This window comes from Apostichopus japonicus, chromosome 10 (genome assembly GCF_037975245.1).
Source record: "Apostichopus japonicus isolate 1M-3 chromosome 10, ASM3797524v1, whole genome shotgun sequence".
NCBI lineage: Eukaryota > Metazoa > Echinodermata > Holothuroidea > Aspidochirotida > Stichopodidae > Apostichopus > Apostichopus japonicus.
In genome coordinates this window covers 13,423,731-13,451,599 of record NC_092570.1, presented here as the reverse complement: position 1 = coordinate 13,451,599, position 27,869 = coordinate 13,423,731, and the positions used below count along the sequence as shown (strand labels likewise).

General features: G+C 36.7%; 1 protein-coding gene, 1 long non-coding RNA gene and 1 pseudogene across 3 annotated transcripts in view; 1 reads left to right on the top strand and 2 right to left on the bottom strand.

Moving 5' to 3' along the window:
- The first annotated feature begins 6,512 nt into the window (after window positions 1-6,512).
- Window positions 6,513-6,730, top strand: LOC139975480 (U2 spliceosomal RNA; annotated as a pseudogene).
- Window positions 6,731-7,298: 568 nt separating this feature from the next.
- LOC139975087 (uncharacterized) lies at window positions 7,299-10,610 on the bottom strand. The gene is made up of 3 exons (XR_011795650.1): window positions 10,466-10,610; window positions 7,960-8,297; window positions 7,299-7,437 (listed from the first exon to the last, which is right to left on the bottom strand). It is a non-coding gene; the product is annotated as an uncharacterized lncRNA (long non-coding RNA).
- Window positions 10,611-17,998: 7,388 nt separating this feature from the next.
- LOC139975085 (BMP-binding endothelial regulator protein-like) overlaps window positions 17,999-27,869 on the bottom strand; it is a 91,988-nt gene continuing 82,117 nt past the window's right edge. Inside the window, exons 2-8 of one of the 2 annotated variants that reach the window (XM_071982710.1) lie at window positions 26,960-27,035; window positions 25,133-25,223; window positions 24,187-24,240; window positions 23,461-23,786; window positions 22,142-22,300; window positions 20,062-20,127; window positions 17,999-19,253 (exon numbers count right to left, since the gene is read on the bottom strand). In XM_071982710.1, coding sequence (XP_071838811.1) covers window positions 19,170-19,253; window positions 20,062-20,127; window positions 22,142-22,300; window positions 23,461-23,786; window positions 24,187-24,240; window positions 25,133-25,199 — 756 coding nt within the window. In that variant the 5' untranslated portion in view covers window positions 25,200-25,223; window positions 26,960-27,035 and the 3' untranslated portion in view covers window positions 17,999-19,169. Of the gene's footprint in view, window positions 19,254-20,061; window positions 20,128-22,141; window positions 22,301-23,460; window positions 23,787-24,186; window positions 24,241-25,132; window positions 25,224-26,959; window positions 27,121-27,869 lie in introns of those variants that run through there. The other variant, XM_071982709.1, reaches the window with a different exon arrangement.

Sequence of the window (27,869 nt, the reverse complement as noted above, 5' to 3'; positions counted from 1 at the left end):
ACAATAACCCACCAAGTTTCAGTTCTGTGACTCAAGGGGTGTGAGGTGGAACGCAATTTGACAATATCATTTTGCAGAAACGGAAGTATAATATATCGTTATCGATGAATTACGATATCTCATCCCCCACCGAATGCCCCTCCCCCCACCTCCCTCCTCCTCCCTCCCCTCCCAGTACACTAAACGAAGGGATGGGGATTTAAATCATTTGAAAGAAGCAATGTACAAAAACGGTATGCTGAAGCCAAATCAATGGTAAGAATTCTCTTATAATATTGGAATGACTATACTCATATGGAACTAACTGTATCGCGAATGCAACGAACTGTTTAGCAAACATGTGAAGAATTTTACCGTTGTCAAAACAGTAACAAAGGAGAGGATAAGGTGATATTTTGTATTGAATCGAACTGACAATAGTCCACTGGCCCCACCTCCTAGAACAATAAAATTTTCACTGATTACAATCAAATCAGCAATATGAATATTCACGTAAAAGTAGGTACAATTTAGTTTGTGTCATTGTGGTACGTCTTTAGTACCGTTATCGATGAATATGTCTGCGTTTTATAAACCCTCACTATATTATTATTATTACTGTTATTATTATTATTATTGTTGTTGTAATTATTTATTACGTTTGGCACATACATCAAGACCTCTTTGCTATGTGCAGGAGCACAAAACATCTCGTTTGATGTACATCTGACGCCTATCATAGTAAGACAAATGATCATGCGCGTCAAGCGATGGAATATTTTTGCAACCTATTCTATCCTTCGGCTGTCAATGCAACCCTAGTATTGTGATTGTACAGAGTGCACCCCTGGCGCTTTGAATCTGAAAATTTTTAACACAATTTTACACAGAATAACCACTCTTTCACAATACTTGGGTAATACGCCCGTAATGACAGTTAGTCAAAGCCAATTTATACGCTTTAACACATCAGTAGAATCACTGTGGTCGAGTGGTACGGGCTTAGGTTCGTGACACGAAGATCCGGGGTTCGATTCCTACCTTCGCCTGATGAGTCCCAAAAGGACGAAACCGGTCGTGAAGTGGAATTTTTCTGGTGTGTTATTCTTTATTGATTTACTATATATATATATATATATATATATATATATATATATAAATACGCTACCCATCATTATCCTTTTTTAGCATAAAAAGCCTCTTTTTCATCGATAAATTGAAATTCACTAAGTAATGTAATATTGCCTCAATTGAACTTAGTTTCGCACTCGTACTCCGATTCTATAATCTTTAACTTACCAGCTACAAAAAAGGCCAAGTCACGATAACATATCGAGAGAATAAAAAGGTGTTCTTTGGTCCTTGTTGTTCTTTGGCAGATTTACTAAGGCAACCAACAGACGGAGTATTATCGACTATAACAATTGGGGTATATGCATATTGAAAACGCGTATACAAGTATCCATTTTGGTTCCCGAAAGGGAGAACTATGGAGTCACTATTACACACCTTGTAAAATTGTGAGGAGGACCGCTGATTGCAGAGTCGACAATGACTATAACGGGGATCGCAAAGTCGGTAATTACTATTACGGTTAGATTCGTTCAACGCGGCAGCATACAGAAACGTTGTACTCGAAGCCAAAATGAATTAATTAGGTCAAGCATCCGGAGTCTATGCCTGTTAAGTTCTTCAATACCGCCCTCATTCCCTTTCGGAAACTTTTCAGTATGTAGTTTCAAATTTTCTTCTTTGTTGCGAAATAAAACCATTAAATAAAAGAGGACATTGAAAAAAACTGAACTGGTGAGCGACTCAGGAAAGTTTTGTGATTCATAACAAAGACGTTAAGGCTGGAATGATTTGGTTGTCCTTTTCATGTAGGCTAACAATATTGTATACATTTTGTCAACCATTTTCCCTTTAGCGCAAAGGACACGTATCTACCAATATCACGTTAATTGTTAGTAGTAACGTATACGTGTTATATTTATAACGTATTCGTAAAACATATTCGGATTTTTTTCTGGTGTGTTTCTTTGCTTGTTTTTCACGCAATGCAAACATGTTCACGCGCCTTTTACTAGAAATTGGGTTATATACATAAACATATTAAATTAAACTAATTCCAGTGTGAGTGACCTCTGGTGACCAGTGAACAAAATTTATTACTTTCAATAAATATCACACATTTCAATCAGTTCTCTTTCTAAAGCTGATTAATATTTTCTATATATATATAAATATATATATATATATATATATATATATATATATATATACATACATATATATATATATATATATATATATATTTATAATTGAAAACGTAATGAGTTCCAGCCTCCACCGGGATTCGAACCGATTTTGAACCTCTGTACATACAATCAGCGTCCATAGCCTATAGTGGTTAGGGTGTCCGCAAATAAAGCGGGAGGCCCGGATTCGAATCCCGGTGGAGGCTGTAAGTATTTTTTCACTGTTCTGGATTTTCCAACTCACTACAATTTCAATGATATATATTGCATACAATTACATATACTGTGTCTGCTTGCGCTTGTTGTGTCTGGATTGAAGGTGGTTGAAGCATTTTTAGTGTTGTTTAGTTAAATATGGATATGACTCAGAGGAAATAGTCGTATAAGGGTTGCGATTCAGTTTGCTACATCAAAGCTCAAAAGTCTGAACGGGGTCTTAAAGGCATTGAAGACTCCCACCAAACCGCGTGCGGCCGTCTGAAAAAGTTAGCTTTCTGTTGCTTGCAAGTGACGTTTTGTTCGTGTCGCTACAAAATGCAGACAGTAATGAAACGTGATACCTTAATTGTTATCTTAAGCTGGATCAGAGATTTCCATCGCTGTATCGTTTGTATACTGTGCTGTGGGTATTGACCGCAGCTGTATGTACTGACTGTACACTAGTGTCTAATTACCGACGGTAGAAAGCTGTGTGTGTATTTTCTGCGATCGATGGTGGTGTTTAACACTTCTGTTACACCTCATTCGAAACTAGGTCAAAGTACCGGCATTAGACCTTTCTTTTTGCGCGAGTCTTCACACCCTTTAAGATCGAAATTTGCAGGTGAAATTGATAGCACAGGCCATTGGCTATCATGTGGCAGGTAAGACAGTTGAAACCTTCAATTTCTATATGTTCTTTACGGGGCTTGGAAAGTGACGAAATTTATTGTGTTGTAGGCTATGTTGTCTATACATACAAAGAAAGAAATGTACTAGCGCCGCTTTTAAATTTGGAATGTCCAGACGTCGCCATGGAAACGAGGGAATGGATTTTGGAGTAAATGTTGTGGTTGTCACTTGCTTGCAATTACTTTTGGAGGTAATGTGCAAGCGATGCCTTCATCTGTCTTTCATGGACAGGACTTCTAATCGTTCAGGAAAGTTCTTTTTTTTTGGTAGTTTAGTTGCTGTAGGGTGAGGGAAGGATAAATAAAGGGTGATGGGGGTGGGGACTGATGGCGAAAGCTAGAGTAGCAAATTTTAGAAGGATATTTAAACGTACTTTTCCATGGAACTTCATGAAATAAAGGAGAAATATAATGGACGAATCGTTAGTATTAATGTTTATTTGTAATCACCAATTTAGCCGTTATTTACCCATTTACCAATATACCCATTTTTAATTGAATAATTAATTAACAAGAACTTATGTTTAATGTTTATATAAATCCTCCAAATCCCCCCTCTGATACGCACAGGCATTGCAGAAAGAAAATATAGAAAGATAAAGATGAGACAATCTTTTCACAATATATATAGATATATATATATATATATATATATATATATATAAATATATATATATATATAAATATATATATTTATATATATAAATATATATATTTATATATATATATATATATATAAATATATATATTATATATATATATATATATATATATATATATATATATATATATATATATATATATAAAATTGAAATCGTAGTCAGTTGAAAAATATATATATTGAGTGTTGCCGCCCCCATCAATGATGTCATCGTATTATTTGCGTTGTTAATTTGTTTTATCTCAAAATGTGATTCACATAATATTCATTTGGTGGGAATATGGACCAATGGGCACCCGTTTTGGTAATGACGTAATTCATCTACTTGAAATAATTGTTTTCTTTCTTTATTCATTTTGGCATTGAAATCATTTGAAAGGGTTTCAGGCTGTTATATAGTCTATTACGTAAACACCTGCAGACCAAACATAATTAAGTAACTATATAATACAATTCTTCATCCAGCACTATATATGGGCTTCAATTTACCACTATTATATGTTTTCTATGTCGGTGCCCCAACTAAAAACTATTGTCATTGTCGAAGGTTAGTAAATCGTTTAGTTCATTAAATTTTAATTGCCTATTTTCTTGGTTACATTCTTATATCAAAACGTACTAAGGCAGTAGAGCATAGCCGGGCATAATGCCAAAAGTCAATGCTTTAGAAAATGTAGTGAAACAATAAAGTCAGATTCCGATTTATGTTTGTATTCGTCTCATGAAAGGAGAAGTCTGGAAGACTAATTCGGTTCAACACAGTTTTCATCAAGTTTCCAATTGGATCCAAACTTCTTGGTTTTCGAACCCTGAAATAACAAAAGATTCACAATATGTTCTCATGATTTTCTACTTCTTCTTCTTCTCTTTCTTTAATGTTTTTGTTCTCAAACTTACATCAGGGAACGTTTTTCACAATTATACCTTTGTTTAATTACGTTCCTTCATGTTATCATACTAACATTAAAAATCTACATCACAACACGAATAAAAGATCGGATATTACCACTTAATTAATTCATATATATAAACATATATATATATATATATATATATATATATATATATTTGTGTCTGTGTGTATTTAAAAATATATTTATTTTTAATTTTTAGTACGAAAGATATAATACATTCTTGTAACTGATATTTTTCAGTTTAGATCGAGTATGATATCATCACATGGGTAAGTAATTCGTTTAGCCCAAAAAATTATCTTCTTATTGACAAAACAAATTATAGGCAGGATTCAGATTATAAGGGCTTGCATGATGCTGATGAATTTGTGATGTAGTTCAGACAAAAATTACGGTACAATCGAACAAGCTTTAAAGCGGGAAGGGTCTCTTCTTCTTCAGTATGACGACAAGTAAATTATGGGGAGCATGAAATGATAAAATGTTTCTAATAAATTCGTTGGATGAACGGAATAGATCATATTCTGATGGGAAGAGGGAAAGGAGTGTAAACTGGTGCAGTATGCAGGACCGTCGAGTCTGTCGTTGTCTTTGCAACTTAGATTTTCCTTGATCGATACAAGTGGACCGAAACCTTATTTTTGTGTTTTGTGCCAAGGTGAATAAACCCTGCAATGTCATTTAGCTTTAGCACTGATTCGTCTGTTATAAATATACACGGTAAGTCTACGTTTACACGTTAATACTCACCATATTGGCCATCCTTTTGTCTCTCCGACCGGTTTCCCTTTCCTGAGAAGAGAAAATCATTGACTCCGAGTTACTGTTATTTCTACACCATTAGTCACATCACATATGATAGCAAGGTATGTCTCAAAGTAGGGACGTGAAACCATGCTTATTCTATGTCTCAAAGTAGGGGGCGTGGAATTCATGTTAATTCTATGTCTGAAAGTAGGGGGCGTGGAACTCATGTTAATTCCATGTCTGAAAGTAGGGGAGCGTGACACTCATGTTAATTCTATGTCCGAGGGGGCGTGGAACTCATGTTTATTCTATGTCTCAAAGTTGAGGGCATGTTTGTTCTGTTTCTCAAAGCAGGGGCGTGGAATACATGTTTATTCTTTGTCTCAAAGTAGGGGGCTTGCCCTGGGAATTTTAAATCAGTCTACCTTGTAGACTGGGTCGGGGATCATCGTCAAGGTAAAATCAAAGTTAAGCCGTCAAATGGTGCATTTTGAGGAAAAGTTAGACTATCAAGTAGGTCTTAACGCAAGGTTGTGCTTCTAAATACTTGAACTGTAGAAACATCCCGACTGGCCTTAACCCCCCCCCCCCACCCCCACCATTTGGGCACGCTAATGGGGGAGGAGTGGGGGAGGTCAGGGCTGATGCAGGTTTGATCAAGGCTTAAAATAGTCGGCTACCTGACTTATCTTTTCCTTTTTTTGTTTTATTTTGAGGAGAAGAACCCCAGTTCAAATTATTGTTTTGTGAAACGGTATGTTTCCATGGTGATACCTACCGAAACGTGTCTTCTCTTCCTGTTGCTTTTCTTCGAGCTCGAGGATTTAGTTCGCTTATTACTTTGCTGACGAAAGAAAACAAAAACCAAGAAAAAACTATTTCCTTCTTTCAAAACTCATTTACTGACCTCATTATTACAAACTCGTTTAGATCTGTGATGTTTACACATTCATGACGGTTTAAAGTTTTAGATAGCGTATGTGATGAATCTATCTGTTCCAATCTTATACTGGCGTGGTGAACTTTCCATTTACAGACCGAAGACAATCGAGACAATCGCACAGTCGCTTCTTGGCCTTTTGGCTAAGATCATGTGTAGTATCTGTTCCCTATCGAGGGGAATGGTGATGCACACCTGAGGATGATCACACAGTCACAGTCCCGATGCAAGGGGACTGGGGTTAGAAGCGGATCAGTCGTTCAGTAGTTTGGTTTTCGTGCCCAGGTTCTTTCCTGGGCGACTTTTTCTTAAAAAGTATCGAGAGTAACAGAAAACTTTTATTGCAGTCCGTGAGGTGCTCTACTACCCAAATAACAGTATCGTGGTGAGTTCACGATGACGTTCTCGGTACTTTGACTCAGCTTTATCATATAAAAATCATTTTTAGCGTTGTTATTGTTTTTTTTAACATCATTGGTACGGACACCATTAGCCACGATAATGACAAGTACTTCCTTTAGTTGGATTGTAATCAACGTCGGTATTTTTTTATGTGTTGTTTTGTATTACTTTCTTGAGCAAACTACTACGCACGTGGGGAGTGTATATCTAATTTCAGATCATGTCACGTGGTCATGTGGTAAACCCAAGTGTAGTATTACAATTAACCAGGCGATATGTAAGGGACCTGCAGTGGTATAATTCTACAATTAAAAGACAATGTGCAACATTTACCTTTGCTACATTGACGGTAAACAAATGCGACAAACAGTTATAGCTAATTCCCATGGAAACATTTGTTACCAATCATTTCTTCCACGATCCTGTTCTAGTCCCACTTAGTGTAAAAATTGGCGACCCATAGCCTGGGAAGCGTGGCGCTATTGCAAACACTTACAGTGTCATGGTCATTGCTGTCTTAGTTACCACACATGCCACAAATCTTTCCGGAAAAGTGGTCGGCAAAGAAGTAGATTGATAGTCGATGAAATTTGTGGTCATAAGCTACTCTCAGCTGGTCCTCTTCATTTACTTGAACACGAAGTATCTTTTGGGATAAACAAAAAAATGGAATACAATCCTTCCTCAAGAGTTTTTTTTTTCTCAACCCTTTTGCAGAACGAAAAGATTTTTCATTCTGTTTTTTTTTCCAACCTGTTACATTTAATTGACAAACAATGTTTACCTTGTAGTTGGTAGCTTGCTAGCTAGCTAGATACATAGATAGATAAATAGATAAATAGATAGATAGATAGATAGATAGATAGATAGATAGATAAGCGCCTCCACACACAGACACATACACACACACACGCACACACACACACACATATATATATATATATATATATATATATCACTGTTCTGGATTTTCCAACTCACTACAATTTCGATTATATATATATATATATATATATATATATATATATATATATATATAAATATATATATATATATATATACATATATAAACATATATATATATATATATATATATATATATATATGTGTGTGTGTGTGCGTGCGTATGTGTGTGTGTGCGTCTGTGTCTTAGTACCTACTGACTTACGATTTGATGGCCAACCCTGACAATCCAGATTAGTATACCATCCCCTAAATCTTTGGAGCCAGTACTGTTCGTTCCAGGATCGTTGTTCACATAAGCACCAGTCTTGTTTAACACGATGGCGTTTCCATCGAGCGTGACATTGGCCGACGCCACAAGGGTTTGCGATGCGTTTACTGGTCTTGGATTGAAATCAGCCGTGATTCTAAAGTCTCCATCATTTTTCTTACAGTATTGTGCTAAGATATATTCACAGGTTCCTGTAAAGCGATATTTAAGTTGGTCCACGGTGATAAAATGGGGGTCGCCATAAACCGTGCAACATCCCCAGGTAGCTCGATCTGTGTAGTTCAATACAAAATGAATCTTTCAAACTACAAATGCAACAAAATGTAATGAAATTGGATAGGTATTTTACTTTGTCTTTGTTTCTTAAAGGAAAAAAAAAAAGAATTCTACAATGTTAGTTGCCGCAAACCCATATATCCCTCTATCAGGTTCCTAACTCGGGATCATCTCATTGATTGGATGTGATCTATTTAGACCGACTGAGTCTTCCATTACTTGAGGAAAGGGATCACAAAAGTGGGCCTTACTTGTCATCTTCAAAAGCTGTATTTAGTCTATTATGATCTTATTTTTGATCTTTTTTCTCTTTGAAAATTGATACATTTGTATTGTTTTGCTTAGCTGTAAATGTTCTCTATAGTTACAATTTCATGAGAAGGTAACGCGTTTGTATAAGATTTTACTTCCCCCTGTGGATTGGTTCCTGAAATATTCTAAAACAAAAAAGACATTTGCAGCTCGGTGGCTGTCATGATGACATCATTCATTCTGTTGTTATCAGATACACTTACAAAATAATCTCTATATTTTGTAGTTACAATTTCAAGAGAAGGCAACTTTTTTGTATTAGAATTTTTTTTTTTATTGTGGGATAAGTCCTTGAATTATTTAAAAATACATTTATTTAAAAAATAAAAACACATTTGATATGTTCATGTCTATCATTATGACACCATTCACTTTGCTGTTGCCAGATACAAAATATCACCAAATTACAAAGTGTTATGAGGATGTGTTTTTGACCTGATAATGCTTGCAATTTCCAAAACTTTTTTTTTGTAGGTAACCTAAGTTGAGCCAACGAAAGATCTCTTAAACGTTTGATACATCTAAGATATTCCTTAAAGTCGTAACGTTGATCGTGCTCGTTATCGTGGTGTTTATGAATATAAATAACAAAGTGGCTATTCTTACGACTGTTTGTAAGAATAATTTCCGACTACGCATGCGCAGTTGCTATTTTTATGACAGGAGAACTATTTTTTACGACCAGGAGTAACAATAATTTCCGGTTAGGGTTAGTGTTAGGGTTAGGATTGGGGTTTAGGGTTAAAGTTAGGGTAAGGGTTACCCCTACTACATGCGCAGTTGCTTTATTTACTTTACTGCGCTTGAATTCGCCTTTGTCGTAAGAATAGTTTATAAATAATTGATACAACTAGTTGTAAGAATAGCCACGGCCTATAAATAAACACGTTGCCATCAATAGATCGTCGAATAAAGATGAACTTAAAATATCAATAAAATTTGCATTGCATGACCGATGAATATTCAATGAGTCAGTGACGTAACTTCCGGCAGAATATAGAGGAGGGCTGACATCGCATCGGACATTTCTCCCCGCAGTCCAATCACCCCCCCCCCCCCTCCACCAACGAAAACATTGTTAAACAAATCAAAGTGGCCACTTGAAAACGCAATGAGGAAAAGTGAAAAGAATCTAGCAAAGATCTAGGCAGTGAGGGCCTACTATATATTTTCAACGTCCGTCTATTGAGTTTTCGTTATGGCACATAATGAGCATGTTTTATGCCAGTAAAGAACTTTAACCACATGAGATGACCAAAATTTTAAATTAGACGTTTTCTGGATAGGAAATATTTCATTATTGAAATATCACACACACCTCCCCCCCCCCCCCCATTGGCCCGATTTTTGTTAATTCATTGCCTTTGCTATACATAAAATGTAAGTTGATGTCTTTCATGATCTCTGTATTCCTTCTTGTTACAAATCCCTCATCTGTGATTGGGGGCAGAGGATGGGATCCCTCATCTGTGATTGGGGGCAGAGGATGGGATCCCTCATCTGTGATTGGGGGCAGAGGATGGGATCCCTCATCTGTGATTGGGTGCAGAGGATGGGATCCCTCATCTGTGATTGGGGGCAGAGGATGGGATCCCTCATCTGTGATTGGGTGCAGAGGATGGGATCCCTCATCTGTGATTGGGGGCAGAGGATGGGATCCCTCATCTGTGATTGGGGGCAGAGGATGGGATCCCTCATCTGTGATTGAGGGCAGAGGATGGGATCCCTCATCTGTGATTGAGGGCAGAGGATGGGATCCCTCATCTGTGATTGGGTGCAGAGGATGGGGAAGGGTTATTACCGCATAAAGATAGTTGCTGCACTAACAGATCATCTCTTTACAATTTCCTACCTCCTATATCACAGGACAATGCGGGATATGTTTCTGTTTCAGGACATGATGCTGATGATCCTGTCAAAATAATCAATTGAAAAAGAAGAACAAAATTAAAAGATATAACGAATTAAATTATTGCGGATTAAACTTTTGGTCAATCCGAATTTAGCATAATTACATAACTGTTGGAGATTTTAAGCTTCAATTTAGATAAGATATTAAATAATAAGCCTAAACTATTCTTTTTTTTCCTGGAAGACAAAAGTCTACAAACGAAAACCGAAATGGAAGTGTGAAGATATATAATCTGTTCAGTTATTACACTTAATAAATCACACCGACACAGAATTTTAATGTCATTGCCCAACAAAAATAAAATTTGAATTATAATAATAATGTTTTTAATTATCAATATTCTGGTTTTCAAACGATTGACCTTTATAATAATAATAATGATAATAATAATAATAATAATAATAATAATAATAATAATAATAATAATAATAATAATAATAATAATAATAATAATAATAATAATAATAATAATAATAATAATAATAATAATAATAATAATATACTTGAAGAAAAAAGCATCTGTTAAAGATCTACACCATGTGGCGTGTATAGTCTTCTGCAGCTTCTGTTTTCTCAACTAATTTCTAAGATTGCCAGACTCAGAGACACATCGGTTAGGCAATGAGCCAAAGAGGAACTAAAGTGCCACACGATATCTCCATTGAGCAACATACAGGGTATAGGCCGTATAGGGTGATTCAGAGGTCTACGGGTATGGCAAGCCATGTGGGACAAACACTGCATAATATATCCGCGTATTAATTGGAATTTATACGCGTATTAATTGGAATATATACGTGTATATATTATTAGCCAATCATATGGCTTAAATATATCCGCGTATTAATTCGAATATATACACGTATTAATTCGAATATATACACGTATTAAATAAAATACATATGGGGATTAAATCCAATATATGCACGGATTAATTAGAATATACACGAAAAAAACATTTCCGCTCTTGCTGTGTACATATACCAACGATAAATGTTTTGGCGGGCTCGCGAGATCGCTTCAAAAAGCGAAACTTTACACATGTAGGCTACAACACATGTATATTCGAATTAATACGCGTATATATTCGAATTAATACGCGTATATATTCGAATTTATACGCGGATATATTATGCAGTGTTTGTCCCACATGGCTTGCCATATACGGGCCCCCCGCATACACGAATTGTGGAATATTGTTGCGTGTGCCTATGCTTATTTTTGGTCCCAACGTTAGTATTTGGATCGCCGGATTTGGCTCAAGGGTCGCCTATTGAGAGTCCCTGCTACAAACTTCTGTTTAAGCTATATAAAGCATTTGGACCAAAAATATAGTACGTGATATAACAAATCCATATACATTTCCGTCACAAGTTTACCTTTCTATAAAATCAAAATAACCAGCTTTTGTTTGCGTAATACACCCCAGAGAATTTAAAAACAAAATCACCGCGTTATAACTATTGATATTCTGGTTTTCTGAAATATCTTTTTTTCGGCAAGGTGCTAGTATATATATACGCCACAATGATTTGATGTAGTCTATTGTCCAATCAAGTACATGTTTAACCTGAACCAACCGAGCATGCGTTCAATGATTCCAGCCAATTTCATCAATTCACCGATGGTCTGTATTGCTGTGTAAAATATCTTTGCTTGCAATCGTTAATTATGCGCGACATTGTTAAGGGTCTTAACCTATACGCTGTGGTGAAAATATGAGTTTTAGCAACTTTAACTAACATTTTTTGTTGAGAGACCGCAAAAGATATGGAAACGAGATCCTCTGAAAATACACCTTAACTTATGGGCAATCAATGGAAGTAAATCGAAATAGCGCGTGGTAGTACCATAATCCCGCGTCCAAATTATTTCTCCATGAATATATAAAAATTGTCTTATAAAAATTGAAATGTCCATTCAATTTTGCATGTCAAAAATGTCTAAAGAAAATGCCTCAAAAGCATTGGTCGTTTTCAAAACATGATGGTTCATTTTTAGTGTATCTATTTCACTTGGTTTGACTGTATTTATTTCTCTTTAAGAAAGAGAATACACCCCGAAAATGTAGAAGGAAAAGGAACAATAAAGGCGAGATTTTTCTGTCGATTTTAGAAAATATTTGAAAGAACTATAATGAATCTGCGATGACTTTTTGATTGTATGTGTCAATGTGACAAAGACTAAAATAATGCAAAATATATCATGGGCAACGAGTTTAAGAAAATATTGATTTAAATGGGGGAGATTACTCTGAGAGGGCAGTGGTATTGTATTCTATAAACACGTTCCTAGTTCCACGTTTCTGGCTCAATTTACATGATAGTCTAAGCCATGCATCTGCAGGTGGGTATAGGATATGGCAGTTGAATTCTAACTTATTATCTATGCTTAATTATTCTAAAGGCCTTACAAAGCATCAAAGTAAGTGTAACTCAATGGAGCGATTATAATGCATAGGGCGATGAGATATTGTACTTCACCCCACATCAAAAATGTTAGGATTATTGTATTTGTGTGTGTGGATGCGTGCACTGGCGGATCCAAGGGGGGGGGGGGCCAAGGGGGGCCATGGCCCCCCAAAGGTGAGCCAAAAAGTGTTTCCGAACATCCGCTAAATCACATGATTGGAAATTAAAAAAATCGAGAGGAATAGCAGTGGTAGACTAGTCTTAACCTTTTCGTTTTCTGGTTTAAAATTAAATGCAGAGCTCCCAACTGACCCGCAATTCGCGGGAATTAGACCCGCATTCTAACACCCAAACCCGCTGACCCGCACAAGCGTCCGAAAAAACCGCATTGTAATTGTCAAGTATACATAAACAAAATTGGCATCAAATTTTGACTTAGCAACCATCATTTCTTTAGCATTTAGCATAATAGAGTATAAAACCTCCTTTACAGCATCATTTGAACCTCAAATTAGCCTATAATTCTTTTCATTGGGGCGAGCAGCGAACATTTTCATGCCACGAGAAAGAATGAACTATCACCTACTATTCAATTTATTGATGTTACACACAAAAAAATGCATATTTCTCAGAAAATGTTGGGTGACAAAAGCCTTTCTAAGTGCCACCATTTTACATGTAGGCATCACCAGGATTCCAAAAAAGTTCAAAAGGGGAGGGGGACACCCCCTCCCCTTATACCCCTCCCCCAGCAGTGGCGGCGGAACCGGGGGGCTTGGGGGGCTCAGCCCCCAATGAAAAAGTTGAGGGGGAAATGCATGATAAGCCCCCCATATATTTACCAAGGCTCCGAAACGTGCATCTGCCCATTTTTCAATGCATACTTGTCGATCTGTTGTCACCCCAACCGCGTCTTCACGCCCGGTGAAAAGTGGAAGCAGTGAGTGTGAGTACCGGTAAGCGTAACACAACTTCGTCTTAGGCCAATGACTTGCCTCATTTCAGCCAGTTCTCCAACATCCCCTTACTTAGCGGCGGAGCGTATATATACACAGTCAGGGGGCGGATGCCCCCCCCCCCCCCCCCGGACGGACTCAAATGGACTGCTGGCGCCCTTTTCAGCTTTTCACTACTTTTTACTTATTCGCGATTATTGACTATTTTATTGCGCTCTCATATACCTATTGACATTTGTCATATTCTGTTGGTGTAATTTTCCGACAAAATGGCGACGACACCTATTTATTCTCCGTTTATCTGCAAATTAGCAAGGCCCGGAAAGGGTCATTTCCTGCAATCTAGGGAGTATCTTTATCCAAAATTTTTCTGTACGCTCCGCGCCAACCTGTGGTGGCGCTCCGCTTAGATAGTGTTGAAAGCGCCCCTACAGACCATTCTTGCCCCCCCCCCTGACCAATACCCCAAGCTCCGCCACTGCCCTTACTACACTCAAAAACGTCTTTGCGAGTACACTACGAGTAATAGCTACTCTCTTAAAGCACCATCGAATATACAAAATTACAATATTTTTACAGACTTTTACGTGCAATCTGCAGACTTGAGACCCATATTTTAGGGCTAGGTATTCGCAGCATAAAACACTCGGGAAGTGCCGTTTCCGGCCATCTGGGGGTTTGAAAAAACCCAAAATTTTCTTGTACGCTCCATACATTAGCCCCCCCCCCAATAATTTTTCCGTTCCGCCGCGCCTGTCCCCCAGGACGGCGATTCGTGGCATGGACCAGCATTTGCCTTCTCAAGAGTTGGGAGCTATGTAAATGTATGAGCATGAGGATTTACAGTTTAACACAATTTTGCAGTTACAGGCTGGTTGTAAAAAATTTATAACCTATGAGAAATAAAATTTCTTGAGAAAGATGATCCCAACTTTGTTTTATAAATATTTTAGAAAATTACACCTGGGAAAAATTTTTTTAGAAGTAAATTAACATCACCATTGTACACTTTTGTCGCACCAAATTGCATCTGAGGGCATTCAGCAATAGAAAATTTTCCGAAGGCGAGGGGGGCCCCCTCCCCTTACACCCCTCCCCCATATCACTCTAATGCCACTTTGGCCCCTCCCAAACAAAGGCCCTGGATCCGCCAGTGGATGCGTGTGCGCGTGGGTGCATGTGTGTGAGTGAGCGAAAAAAAAAAGTGTGTCGTGAACTTCTCCAAGACAATAAAATCCAATCAAGTTCAAACTTGGTGTGTAGGTGCCTGGCCATGTAAAGTCTAACCTGTGTGATTGATGATGTCATATTTCAAAGGTCAGAGGTGAAAAAGGTAAATTTTAGATTTGCAATTTTTGGGCTCTTTGTCTATTTTCACATGATTAACTCCTGTGTGGGCAATTGGGCCTTTGAGGTTGCTGCAGGGGCTCCGTTACAGTTAAAAAATGAAGTCGTTGGTATTTTTGGATACCGCAATGTCCAATAGGGCCAACACATCTAAAAGAATAATCCTGCTTTTTGTTAACATAATCAAATCATGTGTTGACCATGGGCCCTTTATGGCCGTTGCCTGGGGCCCGGTACAGATAAAAGTCGTAGATAGTAAATCTTAGTTTTTCCAATGTATAAAGGGTCCAATGAAACTACAGGAATTATCCTTTTGTCTTTGCACATGATTAAATCACGGCATCAACGTTATCCCTGTGGCTTGTATATTTTATTTCCTTCTCTCAACATGCTGACACAAGTTTTGAACATTCTCATATAAATCTCGACATATATATATACAGTTTTGGGCATTAACGAAACGATTGCGCGCGCCCATGTGCCAAACTTATAGCATGACGTCAATATTGTATCTAGCAAGCAATGTTGACATTACCAATGTAGTAGTGGCATGCTGTTAAAAGTTTTCGACATGCAGATGTTGAATTTGACATGTTGATAGACGTAATGACATATTGGTATTTTATTTCGACATGTTCATATGGAATTGTAACATGTTGATATCGAATTGGACATATATATATATATTAACTTGGACATTTCACTTTCTTTTTCGACATTTATGGAACGTTTGGCTCTCCGTAAACATGCAGGGGAAAAAAGCATTAAAACTACACGATATGTAGAAATGATGAGGCGAATTTTAAACAGGATAATTCTAGATGTTTAGGGTCGGGACAAAGGTCAATTAAAGTCCACGGTCAAATATGGCCTAAATTGTTCGAAAAAGCGTGTCGCGAACAGAAATCCTGCTACACTGTAAGTTTGATCAAGTTCAAAGTTGGTGGGTAGGTTCCTGACCATGTATAATCGCGTGTGCGTGACTTCATAGATTAAGGACAGAGGTCAAATACCTCCAAAAATCAGTAAGTCATAAACGGTCACTAAAACCACAAGATATGTATAGAATAATGGGGAAAATGTTAAAATAGTACTTTATGTGCTTGGTAAGGGTCACTACCGTCCGTCATGGAGGAGATGAGATCTGCAACTCCATTGATTCTTCTTTTTGGAGATTTTGATCGGCTGTTATCGTTACTTGTAAAGGAAATTGGTAATCCACGTAAAGGGATTTCTTTTTGACCCGCACGGCCAACCATAGGTGTGCGACGCTTCGGCTTGTATACACGGTAACCAAAGAACTCCATGATGGGTTAACTTCATGTTAGTTATGTGGATGCAACTTATTGTACGGAAACGTAGAAGGGACATATATATTGACGTTTTGATGAGGTAGATGCAACAACTCGCCAACATGACAAAACCGGTCAACGTTTTGTCAAGATGCAAATCGCCCAAAACGTCAACATTAAGATATTTGTCATTTGGCAGAGTAATTTCATCTCGCCAAACGTCAATTATCCGATTTTTGTTTGTGGCGCTTGTTGTTTTATAGGTTGTATTTGTTGTTTCTACTGATGTTCCATTTGTTGTTGCTTTTGCTTTTCGATTCTTGTTCTTTTTTTTTTTTTTTTTTTTTTCATTTTGGCTGTAGAACTTTTCAACTGATGCGTCCTACGTAACGTTTGAATCCCTATCCAATTCAAGGTCAAAGGTATAATGTGAAAAGGCAAAACACTCCGCTGCCAGGGTGTTTGGTCCACAATCAGTTAATGAAGTCTAAATTACCGTTGCATTTACGAGAGTAAAATCTTTCTGGTGAAATACCATTCACAGACCCCACCGGTTTTCTGCCCCCCTCACATTTTGATAGCTTCCTGCGACAATGCACTTACAAACACCAATTCACACACATTCCCACTCATCCACCCACCCACATAATAGAAATCTGTTTTAATCACAATATTTCCCAATTAAATATTTACATAAGGTTCACGATGCATGTGAGCAACGACAATGAAACCTTGATCTTAAAGCAGTATTCTAGTCGATTTGGGATAATTTCTCCATGTTGTGCTCGTTACTGCTACCCGTTACAAAAAAAAAAGGTTCAATAGTTTGACCACGGCCTAATTCTATATCGAGGAACGAAGCAATAGAAGGAAAAGAATTAATGTCCAAATTTCTCTACTTTTTTTTCTAGTTTTGATATGTTATATATAGACCTCAATAGGGCAGTTGTACTCTATTATTCGACTTTTAATTCGTGAGAAAGATCCTTTAAAAGTATCTGAGGGGGACATTCATTTAAAGTGACTGGACTACTTAGTCTAACACAGAAAACATCAGGTCACTTCCTCAGATGCTATATACAAAACTCAGTACAAGAAAGATGGGTTCCTCGCCCAGGCACGGTAAGCGATTGACATAGCTATTTTGTGTTTGATATCTTTTCGCAATGGGGATTTCGCAATACCACTGTAAGGTCATATTCTAAAACAAATATTTTCCATTTTGCATGTACGTCTGCTATTAGGAGACTGCGTCATCGGCTATTGAAAATGGTCTTAAAGGAGCATTCCACCATATTTAAAAAGATGAATACCATGAGAACCAGAATAGCTATAAATCACATTACTAGTACTCATTTTTTCTTCTTCATCGACTTTGACACATCAATAGAATTTTCCTCCTGAAATTAAATCCTCCTTTGAAATTAAAAAAAAAATGCTCAAACGCATAGAAATGAGACACGTTGATTAATTTTGTCCCGACCCAATCTATTTTAACTCTTCCAGAATGAAGTATAGCTGCATAACAGGAAACATAACAAAAATAGTGCGTTACATTAAAGAAGCTTGCATAATGCATTAATCTTTTTTTTTTCACTTATCGAAGTAAAGGTCATAATTATTGGCTCCTAATATGCTAGCAATTTCGAAAATGGTCATCAATTTCTTAAATTAACAAACAAATAAGAAACATTTTCCTGCTATTTGGAATGTTATTATATCATACTAAGATGTTTAATTGTCTTTTAACACTCCTGTATGTGATGGACAAGTAGAAGAATCAGAATATCCATCAGGAAAGTACATATGAAAAACTTCTGGCAAAAACTTGCTAAGATTTGGAACTAATTACTGATTACCTTTCACTGTCTTTCTTCAGAATAGTTTGAATCAATATTAATGGAGGAGAACAAACAAACAAACAAACCAATCTACAAGATGCTTTTAAGAATACTGAGGACAAATTGCGATTTTTGTGTGTGTGTGTGTGTTAACTATACGGTAGATCTAAAAACAATTACAATTTCGGAAAGGAAATAAAATAGTCATTAGTTTTCACAAAGCGAGTTGTAAGGATTGCTATGTGCCACATCAACCAAGGGACATTTGATAGTAAAAGAACACTTGTTTGTTCTGCAGGAATAATAAAAGATGAACTCATGAATTCTCCAAATCTGGACGAATCTGGACGAATACATAAAGGTTACTTTCATGTAACGTGTTTGATATAATTTTAACCTATTTTGCATAAACAAAAATTGGGCTGATGGTCTTATTTCCATCTCATGTTTACCCTTTACTAGTAGGCGTATACAATCTAAGGTACCCTTAGACCACAAAGACCTCATTGTTATCGACATGAAAAAAACCAATTATTACTGCTTAGATAATCTATATCAAAATGAACATCGATGTAACTTTAAAAAGAGTTATGTGAAATAAAATTATGAAAGACGAAAATGTTTACTTCAAAATAAAAAGAGAATGTTTATTTTTGACGCGATGCCTTGATATTATTAACATGTTATGAGATGAAAATCCAGAAAATATACGTATAAAGATATGACTCAAAACAGAAACAAGCTTTATCTTGTGTACTTGTGAACCAAAATAAAACGTGGAAACGTTCCAACTCCAATTAAGGATTCTGTGGGATATCTGGTTCCACGCAATCTTCATTAAGTTTCCATGCTATACCAAACTCCTGGTGTGATGTGTTATGCTAAGGAGAGGGAAGAAACGTGGAACTGTTAATATCATATTACGATTTCTCTAAATATACATTTGCTTACGAAAAGATGCTTAGGGATGGTTTTGAAAGTTTCTTTGCAATTTTGTTCGATACTTGCTTTCTACATCCCATAATGTTTTTTTTTTTTACAGTTTACTTGGTTAATTTCCAATAAATAATAGTGAAAAATAAAAAGGCAAAAAAAATCTTGATTTTTTGTCTTCTTGTTTTCTCAATCATGCTTTTAATTGTGTTTTATTCTGTTTAGACTGTTATTAGAAAATGCCGATTTGTTGATTAAATATTTGTGTAATAAAAGAAAGCGCAATAAATTAGGGCATTGCTTATCAATATGATGAATTTCAATCACAGCCAGCGTAATTTAAGGAATAATCCACATAAATTAACAAAAGAAAAACAATAAATTAAACATTATATATTAAACATAAACAAACTGGTTATATTTTTGTCATCAAGTTTCTCTAAGGATTATTATAAGCAACGACGAATCACAGTTTTGTCAGGTAATTACGTAATGTCATAATTAGAATGTAGGACAATTTGAAAGGTAATTTGAAGTATGACAATGTAAAACTTTTTTTTTTGTATTTTAGGATTATTTTGTTTTATGTTATTATTTGTTTGCACTGTATTTATTCCCCTTTTTATCATTTTATTTGTGAAGCGCTTTGATACTTTTGGTGATTTAGCGCTATGTAAATGACGTATTTATTTATTTATTATTTAAATGATGATGTATTAAATAGATAAATATATCGATTAAGAAGATAACAATTACCGGCAATCCCCTCCTCTTTCGGCTTCCAGTAGATTTAGTTTTACTAGAGCGAGGTTTGTTAGATTTCTGTGAGGACAAATCAATAACAAAAATCAATCAATTAATCAAAATGTATGATGAATATTTTACGAAGAATGCCTAATATATCTTACGTTCAATATTTTTCGTGCTATTTCGTTTGTATACCAGTGTCTGATATTGGTGACATATATATATACATATACACACGCGGGTTCGCGTTTACGCGCGCCATAACGGATAAGAGCGCGCATTGCGATTTTTATTGCTTGCTTTTTTAAGCATCAACGAAAACAGAGGAGCCAATTTAGTTTAGTTTAATATATATATATATATATATATATATATATATATATAAATTCGATAAAGAATAACACACCAGAAAAATTCCACTTCACGACCAGTTTCGTCCTTTTGGGACTCATCAGGCGAAGGTAGGATTCGAACCCCGGATCTTCGTGTCACGAACCAAAGTCCGTACCACTCGACCACAGTGATTCTACTGGTGTGTTAAAGTGTGAGTCCTGATGAGTCCCAAAAGGACGAAACCGTTCGTGAAGTGGAATTTGTCTGGTGTGTAATTCTTTATTGAATTACTATATATCTGTCATACCACTTGCTACACATTCAATTCTTATATAAATATATATATATATATATATATATATATATATATATATATATATATATATATATATATATATATATATATATATATATATATATATTGGTTTCGAACCTCTGGACATAAAATCAGCGTCCATAGCCTAGTGGTTAGGGTGTCCGCGTACAGAGCGGAAGGCCCGTGGTTCGAATCCCGGTGGAGGCTTAAAGTTTTTCACTGTTCTTGATTTTCCAACTCATTACGATTTTCATTTATATTTATATATATATATATATATACATATATATATATATATATATATTGGGGGTGGGTGGGGGCAGTCGACAGAAGTCAGTTGTGGGAAACCCAGCATTAGAAAAAATCTTATGTTTTTGAAAATAAAACAATTTGTGTTTTTAACTTAAAATATAAAAATACCTCATAACCTAATTTTGGTCGTAGAAATAAATCGGGCAAGTCGTTACAGCCACCCCCCCCCCTAAATCAAATTGTGCTTCTACGCCTATGATATTTCCACCTTTTCGAAATCTACTGCCTTGGAACTGTATACTGAAATCTCCGAAATTTCCGTGACATGTAGTCATTACAGAACACAGATCAGAAAAAAAAAAAGAGAAAACGGTTGAAATTGACTGAAAAGAAAAACAATCTATAAATTTGCTTATAAAAACAACTAGATTTTGTCTAGATTCTTATTAGTAACTGGAAATTATTCATGCCTGACGACATACATCAATTTTGTCATGTTTTTGCTAAAAAGTGCTTATTTTGTTTACTCTCATTCTCCCATTTCATTGCCCCTGAACCCGGCGCTCTGGCACGTGCCCTCCCTTGACCCCCCTAGCTACGCCACTGTCCGGTACATGAAATGTAACGGCGCTGCAATGCTGGGGTACATCTCGTGAGCAGGGATGTCCCCACGCTGGGCGGCACTGGGCGGCCCCGCCCAGCATTGTCTTAAACATCGTGAATCCCGCCCAGCACTATTCATCTAAAATCCCGACATTCCTAACAATATATTCAACATAAATTGGGCCTAGACTATGCCAAAATCATACGGACTAATAATGCATAAGTTACGCATGCGAGAAACATTACTTACGGCTCTCAATCGGTCCCTTGTAAAATCTCTTTGAGACAAACTAATACATTTTACCAGGTACGTAATATATTTCACTCAAAAAAAAATTACAAAATGTAAATTGTTACACAAAAAAAAGCTACACAAGTGCCAGCATTTGGCATCTGAGCACCTTTATATATCGAACGGCGATCAGTATACCCGGCACTCAGGAATTTATGGGCACATCCTTGCGTAAGTATATGTATGGTGGGGGGGGGGTGGCTTTGGTGAGGTAATGGCTAGGGGTAGGTCGGAATATAATTATCGTTAGCCGGAATAATATAGTTATTATATTGCGATGTAAACAAACATACCGTTTTCAGGTCATTACTCTCTTTGCCATCCCAAACACCGCACAATCCACAAACTTGATCGTAATGAGTGCCATAATCAAAGTGGATCTCGATCAAGTGAAATTTTTCCCGATAGCTTATCCTGACAATGTCCTCGTCATTGAGTGTAACGCGGATATACTAAAGAATAAAAAAGAAAATGCCAATGTAATTCATAGTTTCATTAACTACAAGTATTTAATACATAGATTATTTTCCTTTGTGAATAAATTATTAAAATATTATCAAGAAAAAACCCCAAACCAAAACGTTTACAGTCCAATAGCAATGGTGAGTACCCACGTAAGACAATCTTCTCTATATATACCGTACTGTCAGGTCCCGCTTTCCGGAGCACTCGTAATGTCAGTATGAGCAGTATGAATATCATGTTTCTATCATATAAAGGTTAGGAACTGTTTGTACTGTCAATATAAGTGCTTTGTAGCATGACATGAAGGGACAGTTTAAAAGTATTAGCTTTAGGAAACTGTTCCAACTGACTGGCATTAGTTAAGGCAAGTTCATGGACCCCTACGGGCAAGCGGTTTCAGTACAAAACTACCTACAAGAGGTGAGCATATAAGGTTCAATATGGTACAGACTAAATAGGTTTGGCACCGGTTGCTAGTGTTGGTCACAAATGTAAGCATGCGTAAACATCCAGTTCTCAAAAGTATACTTTTCTGGCGGTTTGGACTCAATTATTCACAGACATTAGGGTCATGTTCAGTTGGAAAATGTTTATTTTTGTTTAATGAGGAAGACTTTTCGAGGATGCTATTATGTCTACTGGTGAAGCTAAATGATGAATGACAATGACCTGATCATCTAATTTACATTTGTGGGCAGTACTGATGTCTTTTAAGGTAAAATGAAAGTAAACAAGTATAGAAGTCTTGTCAAATTGCTGCTATTAAAAGTAAAGTGCTTCTTAAAAGTGACTTAAATTTTCCGCGTAGAGGATATCTGCTTGGAGTCGAATATTGTTTAGATTTAACATATTAGTTTTTTTTCCCGATCTTCAAGTTCTGGCTTCACAAAAAAAAGGATCATGAATATTAACAAAGAATGACAGAAATTATTACTGATATAATTTGTTTTGGTCACCAAATAGTCTGATTGGTATTAATTCTGTAATGGTATCACCATAGCAACAGCTTACACAATAAAATGCATCTCTAATGTAAGCCTGATAAAAAAGTAATAGTGTTTCTAATCCAATTCCGAAACCGACATTCTTCTATTAACGGGATTTATAGAAAAAAATACACCTGTACTAACTTTTAAAATAAACTCACCAGTTTAGTATTTGCAGCGTTAGCAAATACATAAACTATATAGCCATTCTCCACCGTGGTGTAGGTACCTATAGCGGGATTAGCCCCACCCACACCAATGGTAAAGGTATCGCCACCTATTTTTAAAGTAACCGACGCTGCATACGTCTGGCTCGGATTCTTGGCACGTGGGTCAAAATCAGCGGTGATTTGAAAGTCGTTGTCGTTGTCTTCGCAGAATTCAGATAGGATATATTCGCAATGTCCAAAATAACGCCATTCTTTTCCATCGAGGGTGTTGATGTGTGGATCTCCCCGCACAGTACATACACCCCACTCACTGCGGTCTGCCAAACGGAACAAACTATATGCTGTTATTATCATCTTAAAACTAATAGCAACAATATCTTGAGTATGGTGAAAGGAAAAAGAATAGTGAAAAGGTAGAATCTTTCCTCTCCGATAGAAATTCTTGTTTCCCCTCTTAAAATATATTCCATCTCCCATTAACCGCTTCTGCCTCTCCCCTTCCCTCGTGACTCATGGAAACTTGGTAAATTATGTCAAAGAAATGGCAAACCCATTCATGATATCGTCAACCCCCTTCAATTGATCTCTTCAATACCGCCTCCGAATCCCCCATCCTGCCAACCCCCTTCCGCCTCTCTCCTTTCCGCCATCAGATTGTAAGCTTCTAATGTTTGTGATCATTGATCAAGAACCTTGAATAGAATAATAAACTCTTACCGTTTAAATTATCGCACGATAAGCCGACTGTTTCATCAGGACAATTGGACATTCCTATAAAAAAGGGAACAAATATTTTCTTCTTTACCACATAAATGTATTTACCAATTTTTTTTTAACATTGAAAACATCGACGTGGTAATACTGCATTGATGTTCAGACATTAGGAAAGCTTTCGTACGATCATGTAGGCGACAACCACGCAGCTTCTTTTCTGCAAAACTATAGAATATTTAATTGATGACGTAACTTATTATTTTTTATTTTTTATTTCAGTACAGACTCCATCAGGACACGGGAGCACTGAGAGGTGAGACACCGTAAATGTGAGACATGAGGCAGGACACGTGAGAAATAGAATAACACGTTGAGACACCGTAAATACATGAGGCAGGACACGTGAGAAGTAGAATAACACGTTGAAGACACCGTAAATGTGAGACATTAGGCAGGACACGTGAGAAATAGAATAACACGTTGAGACACCGTAAATACATGAGGCAGGACACGTGAGAAATAGAATAACACGTTGAGACACCGTAAATGTGAGACATGAGGCAGGACACGTGAGAAAAAGAATAACACGTTGAAGACACCGTAAATGTGAGACATGAGGCAGGACACGTGAGAATTAGAATAACACGTGAAACAAATATCAGGTAACGTGACGTAATCATACACGAGAAGTCAAAACCTGTCCCAACAACTTCCCATAAGAAAGATTTATCCATTTTACGTAACTAGACCAAGAAAGTCCTATCCTCCCTACTCTTTCCATCCCACCTCCATCTCCATCTCCACCTCCACCTCCACCTCCACATCTTCCGAGGAATCCTGGATCAGCTGTACAGAATGTCACGGATTTCTTCTTGACTCTTATAGCTCTTTCGATATAAAACAATTATGAAAGGATTTCCAATGAATTGTAAACTTTACATATGCTCACCTGATACGATCGTTGTGGCTATTATCAAAGCCAGCCATACTGTTGAAAACTGCTGCCAGGCCGCCATCTTTACACTCTTGGTTTACCAGTGCTGCAAATAAGTCGGGACCGTGGGTACTGTTATATCTTATAGTGCAAACACATATTATAATGTATTTTATAAATTGCAAGTCAGAACTATATCTTGTATCTTGAGTATATCTTGAGTATGGTGTCCTCCCCAAAAAATTATTTAGACGTCGAATGGTGCATTTTGAGAAGACTTAACATAGATCGGCGATCAAAAAAAAAAAAAAAAAAAAAAAAAAATCAACCAACCGGTTGCATATCACTTCAACTCACAAATCTTTCGATTGAGAATTTACGTGTTATTGCTTTTGACCAAAACGATTATTGGACAGACTAATCTAGAAAAGGAAAATAAAATTTCAAGGAACTAAAATCTAAAACCATGCACCATTCGGCTTAAACATCAGAAACGACCAGTCCTCCCAGATAAGTCAATCTGAATCGGATTAAAATAATCCTACACGAATTAAACATAATTCGATTTTCCAAAACTTCTGCTAATCCAGCAAAACTCAGTAAGTCGCTTTGACTTCACTGTCATGCCGTCACTCTTCCCTATATAAAAAGTTTCAATTCCTGCTACTCCTTGTCATGTTTGGTGAACATGCCCTGAAGAAGAGCTAGTGTCACGGAGGAAACGTCTGAAAACACCTGTTTATTCCTTGCAATGGAAGGAAATGTAACAATTTCGCAAGCTACATCGGTAAGACCGAAAAAAAGATATATACTATTTCAAGAGAATGGACCTGACACAGGCTAGCACACAGGCCTAACGGTCGTAAACAAAACAGAGAGATTTGATTGGTGCATGGTCTGTATGGTGGGGTTTCATACTTTGAATGAAGTTTGTAGAATCTACGGACTCGTTAAAAAATCTGGCGAATTTTATTCAGCTCAAAATCGGCGATGAAAACAAAAAACATCAACCAACCGGTTGAAAATCACTTCAACTCACAAATCTTTCGATTGAAAATTTACGTGTTATTGCTTTTGACCAAAACGATTATTGGACAGACTAATCTAGAAAAGGAAAATAAAATTTCAAGGAACTAAAATCTAAAACCACGCACCATTCGGCTTAAACATCAGAAACGACCAGTCCTCCCAGATAAGTCAATCTGAATCGGATTAAAATAATCCTACACGGATTAAACATAATTCGATTTTCCAAAACTTCTGCTAATCCAGCAAAACTCAGTAAGTCGCTTTGACTTCACTGTCATGCCGTCACTCTTCCCTATATTAAAAGTTTCAATTCTTGCTACTCCTTGTCATGTTTGGTGACCATGCCCTGAAGAAGAGCTAGTGTCACGGAGGAAACGTCTGAAAACACCTGTTTATTCCTTGCAATGGAAGGAAATGTAACAATTTCGCAAGCTACATCGGTAAGACCGAAAGAAAGATATACACTATTTCAAGAGAATTGACCTAACACAGGCTAGCACACAGGCCTAACGGTCGTAAACAAAACAGGGAGATTTGATTGGTGCATGGTCTGTATGGTGGGGTTACATACTTTGACTGAAGTTTGAAGAATCTACGGACTCGTTAAAAAAATCTGGCGAATTTTATTCAGCTCAAAATGTTTAACGTCAGATCACTCAATAAAAGTAATGATTATTAATATGAAAATTGCATATAGAACGGTGTTATTTTCACTGAGCTTTTAGGGGCAGAAAGCTGGAAAAGTCGAAATAAAAATTTGGCAAACACACATTGAGAATTAAAGAATTTAAGAAGAACATATTATATACTTACAATACAAGTCTGCGATTTGGTAATTTGGGTTCAAGTTCCTTGCGTGATTATTTTGGTGTAGAGACTAACGGTGCTGCACGGTTCTTTAGTCTTCAGTTGGCTGAACGAATGCAGACCCAGTAAACAGAGACATTGGTTTATATACAATTTCTGAAGCAAATAACATGTAACAAATACATGTAAGAACCAGTCAAGCATTGATTAACGCGTGGGTGCGTTGGTTTGTATGGTTTGCCGTTCGGGTCATAAGGTCGAAACTAAAACACGGGAAAACATCTGTTTATCTATGTGTAGACTATATTTATTCATTTTTCTATTTATCTTGTTGTAATAGCACTGCTAAAACTTAAAGCATACGACGAATTGAACGCGTAAAGAAAAAAAAACCTTACGCGTAACAAAATATTCATATACGTGTAAGGAAAGGTTGTTTTTATCTCATCTCCCTATACCTGTAATGTATAGGGAGATGAGATATTGTACTTCACCCCACATCAAAAATGTTAGGATTATTGTATTTGTGTGTGTGGATGTGTGTGCGTGTGCGTGTGTGTGTGTGAGTGAGCGAAAAAAAGTTTGTCGTGAACTTTTCCAAGACCATAAAATCCAATCAAGTTCAAACTTGGTTGGTAGGTGCCTGGCCATGTAAAGTCTTGCCTGTGTGATTGATGATGTCATATTTCAAAGGTCAGAGGTCAAAAACCTAAATCTTAGATTTTAGCCATTTCCTGCTTGTCAACATGTACGGAGAGCCAAACGTTCCATAAATGTCGAAAAAGAAAGTGAAGTGTCCAAGTTAATATATATATGTCCAATTCGATATCAACAAGTTACAATTCCATATGAACATTCGAAACAAAATACCAATATGTCATTACGTCTATCAACATGTCAAATTCAACATCAGCAT